This window comes from Equus quagga, chromosome 13 (genome assembly GCF_021613505.1).
Source record: "Equus quagga isolate Etosha38 chromosome 13, UCLA_HA_Equagga_1.0, whole genome shotgun sequence".
Lineage (NCBI taxonomy): Eukaryota > Metazoa > Chordata > Mammalia > Perissodactyla > Equidae > Equus > Equus quagga.
This window is the reverse complement of record NC_060279.1, coordinates 40,207,978-40,222,809: the sequence shown is the minus strand read 5'-3', so window position 1 is coordinate 40,222,809 and position 14,832 is coordinate 40,207,978. Positions and strand designations below refer to the sequence as shown.

Genomic DNA, 14,832 nt, shown 5'->3' with positions numbered 1-14,832 from the left:
TTTCATTTTTTTGAGAATATTTACAGTATTACCAACTGATATTATATGTTAGCTTAAATATTCATTAACTAGTCTGTTTCGTTCAGTATAATTTAACCTCCAAAAACTCAAAGTATTTATATGTTTTGTTCACCACTGTATCCCTTGCACCTAAAAGAGTACCAGGTGCAAAGTACACACTCAACAAATGTATTTTTAACGGATGAATGACTAAAGAAATGGATAGATTCTTACGACAACCCTGAGAAAATGAAGGTATCATTTTCTCTCTCCAAATAAGAACATATCATTTGTAACAAGCAGAGTTGGCATTGAGCTAAAAAAAAAGGACTTATTTCTGTACTCAATCTAAACAGACACGTTTCAAGCCAAACCCAATGAACTATGATTACTACGTCATCTGAATTCAGAGATCTGATAAAAAAACAAATAATTGCCTACTAGTCTGATACAGCTAACAACCAGGATTAAAGAAGAAAGGCATTTGTTCCATCATGAAACATGCTTTATTAGGGAAACAGGAGCAAAGCTATGTTTCCCAGACCACAGAAAGGGTTGCCCAGATCTCAGACACACAGAAAAGAAAGGCTGCATTTTAAGGAAGTTAGACTTGTTCCTGTTGCTCTTTTATCTGGGGCTCTAGGGCTCTGGCATCCCCAAGAATGGCCCTATCTCAGACAGGAATCTGACCCTAAAAAGAAAGAGAGTTCCTTCAGGATTAAGTCTCTTTTATGTCAAGCATCACCGCAGGAAGAGCAGGATAGAGGCTCAGGGAGCACCATCCGCCACCAGGACAGGCTTCAGAGAAGAGACGACGAAGCTGCTGGAGATGGGAGGAACTATTTGTTTTTCTTGCATTATGGCCTTAATGGCTTTTGCTCTTGCTGCTTTTGGGTGGTCACTTCTGCTGGCATGGTGGTGGTGGCTGCACAGGAGGACACTTCTGCTGGCAGAGTTGAGGTGGAATCTCCGGAGGTGGGCATGGCTCTGGACACTTAGGAGGTGGGCATGGCTCTGGACACTTGGGAGGTGGGCACACAGGAGGGGGCTGGCAGGGCTGCTTGCATTGCTCCTGCTGCTGATAGGACATCTTTCTGGATATGAGGGAACCTGAAAGAAATACATATGTCATTGCTCACAGGTGGAACACTTGCAGACAGAGCGAGCCAAAACCCATCAAATAAGCAAAGTTATCTCCAACGGTATTCTTTGGTCTTCTAACTCTCTCTTTAAGACTTTCTGTGGCTCTTCTTCTTTTTCTCGTTAATATCAGTATCTTGGGCTAACTTTTCTCACTTTTCTTGACATTTTTCAATGACAAAATTGTCTCCTCTCTCTTGAGATAGCAACATTAGTGGGTGAATGCGAACACAATCTGGAGGAAAAAGTTGCTGAATTTCTGGCCAATATCAAAACAAATCTCTACCCACATCAGCTCCCATAAGGCCATGATTAAGGTGTAACTAAGCTATTTTGGGTCTATTCAGAGTCTCTGAAACAAAGACAAGGTCTGATCAGAGAGAACTGCCGAGGCTCAGACTTGCCCTCAATGGGCTCATACAAGAGGCTGGCAATACAGTAAGAGACTCTTTCTTTAATATGTATGACCAGAGAGAAACTCTTGCCCTCCTTTTCTTTCAACGCAATATTATTCCCTAAACTACTTCTTGCTTATTGGACACCAACCTTGTGAAAGAAAGGGGCATAAGTAATAAACAAAAAAATAACCCACTTAGACCTTTATCTGGGGAATGAAAGTCTGACAGTTTTCATTCCCCAGATAAGAATATGCACATTATTCCTTAAAAATAGCTATTTCTGCTTACAAATTAATTCTAAACATCGTCTCAGTTTCCCCAAGCAGACAGAACCCCCCCCAAAAATCAGACTCACTTGATTCTCCAGAGCTGTTGGGGATTTGAGTGTGAGGAGGATAGCAACAATGGAGCAGAGTGCCCCTTTATATAGCTAAGTCGCCCACACCCTCAGGAAGTGAAGAAGCCTAAGACCGGGCTGGACCAGTTATTTCTAAACCATATTCAATCCACCTGAAATTCCCAAAATGTCTTGTCACCCTAATTACCAGAAACTCCCTGCTCTGGGATTGTCCCCATTGCGGCAAGGGCTCAATGAATTGCCTTAGGCTCTCTCTTGACTAGCAATTCCAGTTCCGTGTGACAGATGAAGAATTTGAGCAGTTCTCTATCTGAAGGCCCAGCTAGTGATTCCTTGATTGGGCTTAGTGTCACCTACTTCCCTGTCCCATGCCTCAGCACACCTGTTTCAGAAACCTGTGTGCCCATTTATATTTTAACTGCCGGACATTTAGCTTTGTGCCCTTGAATGACAGAAGCTTGGATTCTTGGAGGCTAGCAACATGGCCTCTCTTCTCTCTCTGTCAGCAGCACTTGTAACTCGCTTCCTCTTTGTCTAAGGCTAGCTGCTCACATTAACTGGTTCCTTTTAACATGGATGGAGACAATGCGTGGTCTCCACAAAGAGCAACAAGACTCCCTGCACCTGAGCTGCAGCCAGGATCCAACGCCCACAGGCTGTGCTATTCTGCAGAGCACATCAAGATTGTGGGACCTTATGGCAGTTGTAACATGGGGCTGTTCCATTTTCCGCTTCATATCTACCAGGTTGCCAAGGCTATTTTCTACCAAGCTAGCCCTCAAGATCTTCATTCTCTTATTTGAAACCATGTGGGAATTTTCAACTCATAGCTCACTAAGAAGAATTGAAATGTCTGTTCTTATCGAATAGCACGCAACAGATCTGTGATCGCTGCTGAAACATGTAAGGGTATTAGAGGAGTGTTCAGACTTATTCCTTGCCTCATCTTTTCTTAACATCTCTTGAATATTCAATCTACTGATCCCCCCACCCCACCATTCAACTCACTTATGTTTTTGTTAAATAAAAGCAACCTTGTTGGCATAAAAATCTCCTAATAAGTTCTAAGTACAGTTTAAATAATGACATTAATAATTTAATTACTATTATTACTGCTACTTACTTATTATTTATTTATTAATATTTTATACATAAATATACTAATTACTGTTGTCAGTGTTATCAATAATTTACGCATCACAAGGTAACCAGCTATCACTTGTTTTGCACCTCTTTCAATATGCAAGGAAGAAGCCTGATAAAATGGAAATGCACTAGTGGAAAAATCTGAAGACAGAAGTTTAAACCTAGATGTATCACTGGCTAGAATCATGATGAGGGCAAAGCATTTCTCAACTTTCTCTTCCTTCGTACGTTTGTAATTAGCTACAGACAACAGTTATAAGAATTATTCCTAATGCTTGAAAGGTTTCAAAACTTGCCTTGGCTTCCCATTGTTAAAGCCAATGATCACTAACCAAACTATCAGTTCTTCCCTGGCCTTCTTTATTTCCTCTTATAGAACCCTACGAGTCCGCCTGTTTCCCTCTCATCTTTAAAGCCATCACTACCGCTCATGTTTTAAGTTTTTCTTTCTAGTACTAGATGAAGAATTGGGCCAGATACCCCAGCTCTTTCTTTGTTTAATTCCACCAAGAACAAGTAGATGTCTCTTTTCACTTTTAAGGATATTACTAGTAACTATCAATAAGGGAAACTGACAAAAAAGACCAAAATTTGAAAGTATTCGTTTATTCAGGCCTTCGGCTCATCATCATTGGGTCTATGCACTTATAAAATCATTAGCAATGCCTGCTCTAAGAAGCATCAACATATCGGGAAAAACAAGCAAACATAGAAACAGATGATCAAAGCATGTTATTCCTAATACTTTCATGGAGTTGGTTTCTGATTAAATCATTTATGGATCTACATAATGAAATACTAGGCAAAAATAAAATGTGGTATTCTTAAAGAATATATCATTATATGAAAAATGCAAGTAACAAAACATGTGTGCAGTGTAACTATATTTATATTCAATGCATATGGAGTTATGTGTGTATATATAAATATATATAAAAATGTAAATATCTTACACCATGCAGAGAAAATAAACTGCACTACTATTTGATATTTTAGCAATAGCTCACACTTATTGAAAGTTTACTATGTGCCAGGTATTGTTTGAGGACTTTATATGTATGCATTAACTCATCTTTCCTTACATGAGTCCTGTATATGAAAAGTTAATTTCTCCTTCCTCACTCCAGCTCTTGCTCTGCCACTCTACAACATGAAACATATGTGAACTTCCTTGTCATTTTCTCAGGAAGAATTTTAGAACTGCTTAAGGAGAAACTTCATTGAATATTCCCAGGAGGCAATAGTAAAACTGCTCACACCCTTCCAACAACCATGTTGAGGCAGCTAAGCTGGAAATTTAATTTAGAAAACCTTTCTTGAAAAAGCAGTACAATCATTTTTTCTCTGTTGCTAGCATCTTTGCTGCTTTGGATATTTAAATTTTCAATTTCATACTAATACACAAGTGCTAGCAAAAGTTCAAGGATAACAGAGCAAGCACACAACAAAAAATTTCATGAAACATCTAGAATAAAAAAGGATGCTTAGTTCAGTAACTTGTTATTTTTATGAATAAAAGCTCTTGAATATTTTCAATTTTTTAGTAGATGAGAAATTCACACTTTGAAAAATTCATACAGTACACAAATAAATGCAGTGAAACTTTTTCCCACCCCGTCCCCCTAGCCATCTGGTTTCCCACCCTAGGAAATCACTGTTAGCAATTTCTCGTGAGTCCTTTCATCCACTGTAGTTTTATATTTCATTCATATAGTAGTATCATGCTTTCTACTACTAAATATGTTCCTAGTTCTTATGATGAGATTATTAATATTTTATGGAATTCTTCGGAGTAATCAGTGATGTCCAGATGCTTCCCAAAATGAATAAGTTTAAATAGCACTCATCTCAAAATAGAAGGCATGAGCATCTCTTGGGGAAACATTCACCAGTTATCAGACTAAAGGATCCAAAACTTAGAGCCATTCTGATGGGAGTGAGGTGATATCTCGTTGTAGTTTTGATTTGCATTTCCCTCGTAGTGATGTTGAATATCTCTTCATGTGTCTGTTGGCCATCTGTATATCTTCTTTGGAGAAGTGTTTGTTCAGATTTTTTGTCCATTCTTTAATTGGGTTGTTAGATCTTTTTGTTGTTGAGATGTATGAGTTCTTAGTATATGTTGGGTATTAACCCCTTATCAGATATCTGGTTTGCAAATATCTTCTCCCAGTTGTTAGGTTGTCTCTTCATTTTGTTGATGGTTTCCTTTGCTGTGTAGAAGCTTTTTAGTTTGATGTAGTCCCATTTGTTTATTTTTTTATTGTTTCCCTTGCCCGGTCAGACATGGTACTTGAAAATATGCTGCTAAGACCAATCTCAAAGAGCATACAGCCTATGTTTTCTTCCAGAAGTTTCATGGTTTCAGGTCTTACATTCAAGTCTTTAATCCATTTTGAGTTAATTTTTTGTGTATGGTGTAAGATAATGGTTCTACTTTCACTCCTTTGCATGTGGCTGTCCAGTTTCCCCAACACCATTTATTGAAGAAACTTTCCTTTCTTCATTGTATGTTCTTGGCTCCCTTGTCAAAAATTAGCTGTCCGTAGATGTGTGGGTTTATTTTTGGGCTCTTGATTCTGTTCCATTGATCTGTGTGTCTGTTTTAGTGCCAGTACCATGCTGTTTTGATTACTATAGCTTAGTAGTATAATTTGAAATCAGGGAGCGTGATACCTCCAGCTTTGTTCTTTGTTCTCAAGATTCCTTTGGCTATTCAAGGTCTTTTGTTGTTCCATATAAATTTGAGGATTCTTTGTTCTATTTCTTGAAAAATGTCATTGGAAATTTGATAATGATTGCATTGAATCTAGATTGCTTTAGGTAGTATGGACATTTTAACTATGTTAATTCTTCCAGTCTAAGAGCATGAAATATCTTTCCATTTCTTTCTGTCCTCAATTTCTTTCAACAATGTTTTACAGTTTTCAGTGTATAGATCTTTCACCTCTGTGGTTGTTTATTCCTAGGTATTTTATTCTTTTTTGTTGCAATTGTAAATGGGATTGTGTTCTTAATTTCCCTTTCTGCTACTTCATTGTTAGTCTAGAGAAATGCAACTGATTTTTGTATGTTGATTTTGTATCGTGCAACTTGACTGTAGCCATTTATAATTTGTAAAATTTTTTGGTGTATTCTTTAGGGTTTTCTATATATAAAATCATGTCATCTGCAAATAGTGACTGTTTTACTTTTTCCTTTCCAATTTGGATCCGCTTCATTTTTTTCTTGCCTGATTGCTCTGGCTAGGACTTCCAATACTATGTTAAATAAGAGTGGGAAAAGTGCGCATCCTTGTCTAGCTCCTGTTCTTAAAGGGATAGCTTTCAATTTTTCTCCATTGAGCATGATTTTAGCTGTGGGTTTGTCATATGTGGCCTTTATTATGTTGAGCTGCTTTCCTTCTATACCGATTTTATTCAGAGTTTTTACCATAAATGGATGCTGTATCTTAAATACTTTCTCTGCATCTATTGAGATGATCATATGATTTTTATCCTTCATTGTGTTAAGTTGGTGTATCACGTTGTTTGATTTGCAGATGTTGAATCATCCCTGCATCCCTAGAATAAATTCCACTTGCTCACGGTGTATGATCTTTTTAATGTATCACGATATTCTATTTGCTAGTATTTTGTTGAGGACTTTTACATTGAAGTTCATCAGCAGCATTGGCCTGTAATTTTCTTTTTCTGCCTTGTTTTGGTATCAGGGTAGTTTTGGCTTCATAGAATGAGTTATGAAGCTTCCCTTCCTCTTCAATTTTTTGGAATATAGGAAATAACAAGTGTTTGAGAGGATGTGTAGGAAACGGAAGTCTCATACACTAATGATGGCAGTGCAAACTGGTGCAGCCACTGTGGAAAACAGCATGAAGTTTCCTCAAAAAATTAAGAATAGAACTACCGTACAATCCAGCTATTCCACTGCTGGGTATTTATCCAAGGAATGTGTAAACACAAATGCATAAAGATGCATGCACCCCTATGTTCACTGCAGCATTATTCACAATAGCCAAGACTTGGAAGCAACCTAGGTGCCCATTAAGGGACAAACAGATAAAGAAGATGTAGTGTATATACATAATAGAATACTACTCAGCCATAAAAAAACAATTAAATTTGGCAATTTGTGGCAACATGGATGGAACTTGGGGGTATTATGCTAAGTGAAATAAGTCAGAGGGAAAAAATCAAATACCATATGATCTCACTCATAAGTAGAACATAAAAACAACAACAAACAAACACATAGAGACAGAAGTTGGATTGGCAGTTACCAGAGGGGAAGAGGGGAGGAAAGAAGGCAAAAGGAATGATTAGGCACATGTGTGTAGTGATAGATTGTAATTAGTCTTTGAGTGGTGAACATGATGTAATCTACACAGGAACTGAAATATAATGATGTACACCTGAAACTTATATAATGTCATAAACCAATGTTACCAAAATAAAAAATTAAAGATTAAAAAAATAATTAAAAAAATAAAATGCACTATCAATACTTTAAAAACTAGTTATTATTATACAATTTTTATACATCCAGATATGGTTATTTTTATACATCCAGATATGTTTTTTTAATTAAAAAAATGTTTTCACACAAAAAAAGTATCCAAAAAGACAAAAAATGAAAGAAAACACAATGCTCAGTTATCCCACTCGGGGAGAAGTAACTTTTCAGTAGCATATGCTGTTTGGCAAGTATGCAAACAAGGCAGGGCCATCAGGTAGACAGTAACATGATGCAAGGGAAAGGAAGACCAAACGATCAGAAGGAAGTAATGAGGATGGAGGGAGAAGACTCTTCAAATACAACAAGGCTGCTGACATTTCCTCATGTATGTATTTTGACCAATCATGCAAATAGGTAAATAAACATGAACTATCAGAATAAATGTGATCCATGTTGGAATGAACGTATATATATAAGCAAACATGTTTGCAATTGATATATGCTTCTTCTCGTAATTTGAATAAACTTGCACAATTTGTATAAGGCAGATTAAAGAAAAGAGATAAGGAAGGGGAAAAGTCTGTATACATAGTCAGAAAGGCAGGGAAACGAAATCCTGGAATGTGACTAAAAATAAAAGCTAAGCAGATACTAGAGGCTGTTGATATATTATGTGATGGAAACCCAGGAGCTGTGTAGACAGGCATTTCAGGACTGAGCCTTGACTCTACCATTTCTTATATGACTCATCCTAGGCGAGTTAATTAAACACTCTAAGCCTATGTTGTCTCTGTGTAAAATGAGAAAATAATCTTATTTATCTTGAGGGTTACTGTGATAATTAATTTAAATGAGAAATTATATATAAAGCTATACAGAGCCTGGTTCCTGGTAGATACTTAATAAACATAAGTAATTATCAATTTTTAGTACATAGACAGACATGTAAATTTTATTCTAAATAGTATATACTGTTTAAGTACTATGTTTTTTTTTAAATTATATAATTTTTAAATAGGTTGATATATATTATACTTTATATTTTATGAGTATAGGTAGAGATGTAGAGACAGGAATGGAGGGAGGTAGACAGAAAGATGTTTTAGGAAAACGTACTGTAATCCTTAACTCAGTTGGTTAGTCCATGAGTAGCCTAACTTTTTTATCAAAACTCTTTCCACCAGATGACTAATTACTTGAATTGCAAAAGAAGAATTTAGGAAAAATTAATTCAATTAATGATAGTAACGTTAGGAATTCACCTAAAGCTTTTAAACCCCATGATTTCTCAAATGGCAAGTCAGAAGATCCAAAGAGATGATTGTAGGAAAGAATCAAAAACCAGTGCAAGGATCTTGACTATTGCCTGAGAGTAAGATGCAAGTGACAGGCTGTGGAAATGGGATGAGTTGGCCTCCTCCTACAGACACTCTTATTTTCCTCCCTTTCTGTTACCAAAGCTTTAAGATCTAATATTCTTCTGTGTATGTTACAACCACAGCAGAACTTCCAGCAGCTGATGGAGAACCTAGAAAACCAAGGTTGGGTGGGGAGAGGGAAGAAGGAAACTGGTTAAGTGAGGTCTTCCATGTGGATTATTGTGTGTAAAAATTTAAAGAACTGCCTTTTTTGTCTCTATTATCTCTACTTATTTTTTATTACTTAAATAATAAAAATAATAGTAAATGTAACTACTGTGTATTATATTTGTACTATGTGACAAATACTATACTTATCAAGGAAACAAGAAGTAACTGAGAGGTAATCACTCAATGGGGAAGGAAAGATGAGACAGAATGGGATATAAAAAATTTAAAGAAATTTCGGTTACATCATTAAACTTGTGCTTTATTAAAGAAGAAAAGACATGTTTGTTCAGAGGCTAGAAATCATTTTCCAAATAACAAACAACAAAGAGAAAGCCTGTGATGCTACATTTGCAAGAGTATTGGTCTTGATCTTGTACTCATTTTTCTAAGGCTTTGGGAACCCTGGCATTGCTGAGCATTACTGTATCTTAGCCACATGCCGGAGGCAGGGACATGGCTTCCAACAGGGTGATGTCAACTTCAGGAACAAAGTGTTCTCTGTGTCAACAGTCATTTCAAGCAGGTGAGAAGTCGAGGGTTAGGGAAATGTCAAGATGCCATCTGTCATCATGACACAGTTCAAAAGGAAGATTGAGTTCAGAGTCTAAAAGATAACTTTTCCTGTCACTTCATGATCCTGATGAATTCTGGTGCTGTTACTTGCTCTTGGGTGAACATTTCTGCTGACAGGTGGGCGTGGCTGCACAGGTGGGCATGAAGTAAGTGGACAAGACTCTGGGAACCTTGGTGGTGGGCACAGCCCAGGACATTTAGGTGGGCACACAGGAGGCGGCTGGCAGGGCTGTCTGCACTGCTGCTGCTGGTAAGACGTCTTTCCTGGTCTCAGAGAATCTGGAAGAAAAACAGGTGTCAGTGTTCAGAGGAGGAGCACTGCTGTTGGCAAAACAAGCCAACATCTTTTGAATGAGTTGGGCCAATATTCCACCAGCCTCCAAGGATCTGTTTTGATCTTTAAAACAGTCTATGATTCTGTATAGAATCCCTTTTATCATTCTTTTATCTCAGCACTTTAGCCTTTCTGGCCAATTTTTAATTCTACCACTTTCTAAAATAAAAATTCCCCTTGTTATGAGGCAGGGAAAGGCTGTTAAAATGTAAATGCTACTGCTAAAATTTGAGCCAGTCTTACACAAATCCCTTCCACCCTTGTCCCCCATGAGGTCCTGATTACACATCTAACTGAGCTGACCATGGTCCTGTGCACGGGCAGCTCTAGAAAAATGACAAAGTCTCAGACCCAGCACTTGAGAGCTTCCCTTCTGAGAAGCAGACATTTGAAACTGAAATGAGCATAAGGTAGGCCAAATTTATTATCCTTTATTCTCCTTTGGTTTAAGAATGACCTTTTAACTTCATTTCCCTCACAGACTTCAGTATTATCCACCAAATACTAGCTAAAATGTTATATAATTATATCTACTTCCATAACCTAATTATTTTCTTTAGCCTAACCTAATATTAGTTGTCAAAACAATAGTCCTTTCTTTCTCCAGATGAAACCATAACACCATAAAAGCGCCCACAAAACCTCCGAGAGATGTACTCATCAAAGTCTCTAAAGAAGATCTACAACTGAATGTCAAGAGCATGGCAGCAGTGTGGTGGTGAGCCCTCTTATAAGGGCCAGGAGGCCCCAAAGGGGCAAAGCAGAACAGCCCAGGACTGGGATGATCCACGTATTTCCCAAGAAAAATACCATGTGCGTGAAATTCCAGGAACGATCTGCCACCTTTGTGCTGATATCACGAAACGTGCAGGTCCATGATGCTTCTCAGCAGGGCAAGACTTCTTCTGAGATGGCAGAGCCTGCTTGGTGTGGCATGTGGGGAAAATGAGAAGTTCTCTAGCTGACTTAGTGGGAGAGAGGGCCTGTTCTTTCCCCCCATCCAACTCCCCAACCCTTCATGAGCCGTAAGAATAAAACATGCACCCCATTCAATCTCACCTGCTTGGCATCCAGCTTTGTGCCCTAGGATACCAAAGACTAGTGTTTGTCTACTCTGGCCATGTTATAACCTCCATCTCAGCTTTGATATGGATATAGACACCAGTATAGATAGATTATATAGATATAGGTGATATAGATGTCATACATGAACAGATAGAGAGATATAAATTTTCTTGGCATTTAATTGGTTTGAACAAGGCCAGAAAACCTTCCCTCAGCTTTCTAGGCCATAGACTGACATGCCAGGTGCTCCTACACATGGAAGGTTCCATGTGACGCACATTAACACGCCAAGCTGTTCTCTGTGGTCTACACGACCACACTGTGCTCTCCTATATACTCCAGAATACCTTCTATCGTTTTCTTCAAAGATTTCTCAACCTCTGAGCTCCACAACTGTGGAAGATGTCCCACTCTATTTTCCTAAACATTTTGCACTGCCTTTTCCTAAACAAATTAATTTAATTGATCTCTTACAAATTATTGTAACTTAAAATCGTACTGAGTGGGTAGACCAGACTTTTCTTGGCACGTTCAAGGAACTGAGCTCAGTAACCTCTTACACTACTCAATGCATTGATAATTTTACTTAAATAAAAAGTGGTTGTCACAGAAACTATCAATAATCTCTCAATAGAGTAAACTAGCTGAACCACAGTAATATCCCTCACTATCCCCATTGGGTGAAAATTTGACCTGTTTTCACTAGGCAGTCAAAGTCTTGTGTGCCTGTGTTTCCTAACCTCCCTGAAGCTCAGGTGTACATTTGGAAAATAGCAATAACTAGCTCAAAGTTTTCTATAAAAATTTATTGAGAAAATAAGTCTGAATTCCAAGCATAATGCATATTATACAATGTGTCCTCAAGAAATATTAGCTCTCTAAGTTAGAAAAACATTTACTCATATTAACTAATCAGTAATTTAAAATGTGTGGCAGAATGTTACTAAAGAATGGTGCTCTTTAGACAAATGCTTGCTACTGTCGTTCCTCTGACAGAATTCACTGCTAATTAGAAGGCATCATCACGATAGCACTCTCAGCGCTTGCACTTTGCTCCCCTGAGAAGGATCCTCCCCACCACCTGAAGGAAGATCTCATGCCTTGTGCTCTTTATCTGGAAGAATGCTATGTACCATGTATGATGGTAATAAATTGGATTAGGCTGGTAGGGTAGAAAAAGCGAAAAAGAAAAAAAATGGTCCTTGACCTATGTGTGAGGAAAAAAATAAGGAAAAGGGGTGTGGTTGTTACTCCTTCAGTTCCCTGGGCTAGATGCCCCTTTTCCTTCATGTGAGCCATGACCCCTTTCTTTTTCTCCCCGTCCCAGAGAGACAATAAGGAGCCAGTGGTTCTTCCCTAGCACTCCCAGTTTGGGACAGATTTTATCTGTTAAGTCATCCTGAATTCTGTTAGGAAATTGAGTCCTTTATCTAGAAGGAACAAGGATGCTCTTGGGATGTGTGGAGTGCATTTATAACAGGCTATTTCATGTAGAACTTCTAGGAATTAAAATCGATGCCTATTCTGGGTTAAGGAATTATTTCTGGAGTGCATGATCTATCATCAAGTCTTTAGACATGCTTTTCTTGCCTCATATGGAGGACTTGTTTCACAAATTAGTACTGAATTTCAAAAGCCATTTCTTAAAAAAAAGTCATTTGGTTTACCACAAGTATTGGGGGACAGAGGGAGGACCAACTTTTCTTAAGAAGAAGAATACTAGTGAACTTGCTCAACTTTCAAAAGAAGGACCATTTCCTCTTATAAACAGAGAAAAGAAGTAAAGTGCACAGGACCCTCATTTTTCATAAAATGAGTATACTCAGGGCAGTCTATGGAGATTAAATCTCTGTAAATCCCACATTAGCTACATGAGGCCACGCGGCTTTTACACAAGAAACAAGCAATGATGATTATCTTTGGAGGGGAGTTGGGTGTCTAAGAGACAGAAACATAAACGAGACTAATTTTTCACTATGTGACTATATATAACTCTTTAAGTGTCTATACAATGTGTATTTATTACTTATCCACAAGTATGCACCTCAGTGAAGAAGTCTGTGGTGGTCAATGAGGCCTGAGTTTTAATTCAGGTTCAGTTTCTCACTTGTTGGTGAAATTCAAGCAAATTTCTTAACCTTTGTGAATTCTCAGTTTCCACAATGGGAAAATGATGACCATAGTAATTATCTGACACATATTTCACGAGGTGTAAATAAGGTAGGTAGCTTTTATAAAGTGTTAGGATGATCCACCTTAAGGGCTCAAATTTTAAAAATTAAAACTCAACGTCTCCCACAGCTAATCTTGGGGTCCAGATATTACAAATTCAGGTCCATTTATGTTATTTTCCTGTCTTTTCTTTATTATGCAACAGTCTTAAAGAACGGAAGTTTTTCCTCTGGGAAAAGAGGAAGAATATGATTAACTTCCTGATTATGAAAAGAAAGCTAGATTCAGGGTGAAAATACCTAGATTTTTATCCAAGATTTTCCACTTGAAATGAGAATTTGGACAAACCTCCTAATAGCAAGAGATCAGTTTTTCCTTGTCTGCAAAATTAGGGACATGAAGAACTGATTTTTAAGACTTTCTAGATGTGACCTTAATTTTTAGTCTTTATGACTTAAGATTTTTGAGAAGGGACCTGAATTTTCTTTTCTCTATTCCCTACAATGTCTAACAACCAATGAGCCTGACTCTAAACCTCTGTTTCATCCCTGTAATTAGTCAGAGTATCATTTAATACCCAGGACTGCAATCTCTTGACACGATCGTCATTAGCCACAGAAAGAATACTCAGAAGGAAGAGGTGATGAATGTCTTGGGATGAAGCAACAGTGGTGTGGCTGAATAATATTCTGAACAGAAGATGGAGTCAGCATAGACCTCAGTCTTGTGGAATTGAGCTTCTTGGTATACTGGAGTGGATGTATATTTTAATGATTCCTAGAAAAAATCAACAAGTTAATGCAAAGGGCAATTAATGAAAAATTTCTTTTTTAAAGAACCAGATAGTAAACATTTTCAGCTTTGCAGTCCACATAGTCTCTGTCACAACTGCTCAGTTCTGAAGTTGTACCATAAAAACAGCCACAGGAAAGATGCAAATGAATGGAGATGATTGTGTTCCATTAAAATTTTATTACAAGAGCAGGTAGGGGAGTTATATTTGGCCAACAGGGCATACATTGCTGAGTCCTAATTTAAAAAATTCTCATAGAGTGGCCCAAAGCACAGTTAGCAGTGATAAAGTGATAAGAAGAATTTATTTTTTTAAGATTAACCCAGGTTTTGGTCCAAGATGGTGACATAGGAAACTCCTGAGCTCACCTCCTCCCAAAGACATACTGAATCTACAGCTTCAGATAGAGCAATTCTCTCTGAAAGAAACCCAGAAACTAACTGAGTGACTTCTATACATTGGGCAAATGAGAAAATACCCACATAGAAATCTGTAGAAAAGTCTGAGACACACTCTTTCCATAAACCTCACTGCTGGCACAGCAACATACAATTGGGTTATATAACTTCCAGCTTCTTCCTGAGGAACAAAGGGTTTGGACTCAACAATTAGCATCCCAACATTTAAGACTTCCACCTGAAGGATGGGCCCCAAAACACCCAGATGTGAAAGCCAACAAGGCTAGAGTCTATGAAACTCACAAGACTATAGCAAATAAAAGCAGTTCTCAACAGGCTCATGAGGACTTACTGTGGCTGTCCCCTCAAGTCTCAGTGCAGAGGGAAAAGACAGAAACAACCATCTCCCAG

At 37.8% G+C, this 14,832-nt stretch overlaps 1 protein-coding gene across 1 annotated transcript in view; it reads right to left on the bottom strand.

Moving 5' to 3' along the window:
- Positions 1 to 315: 315 nt before the first annotated feature.
- The window catches only part of LOC124250186 (uncharacterized), a 32,914-nt gene continuing 18,397 nt past the window's right edge, over positions 316 to 14,832 (bottom strand). Inside the window, exons 3-4 of the mRNA XM_046682022.1 lie at positions 1,894 to 1,968; positions 316 to 1,110 (exon numbers count right to left, since the gene is read on the bottom strand). Coding sequence (XP_046537978.1) covers positions 769 to 1,110; positions 1,894 to 1,968 — 417 coding nt within the window. The 3' untranslated portion in view covers positions 316 to 768. The remainder of the gene's footprint in view (positions 1,111 to 1,893; positions 1,969 to 14,832) is intronic.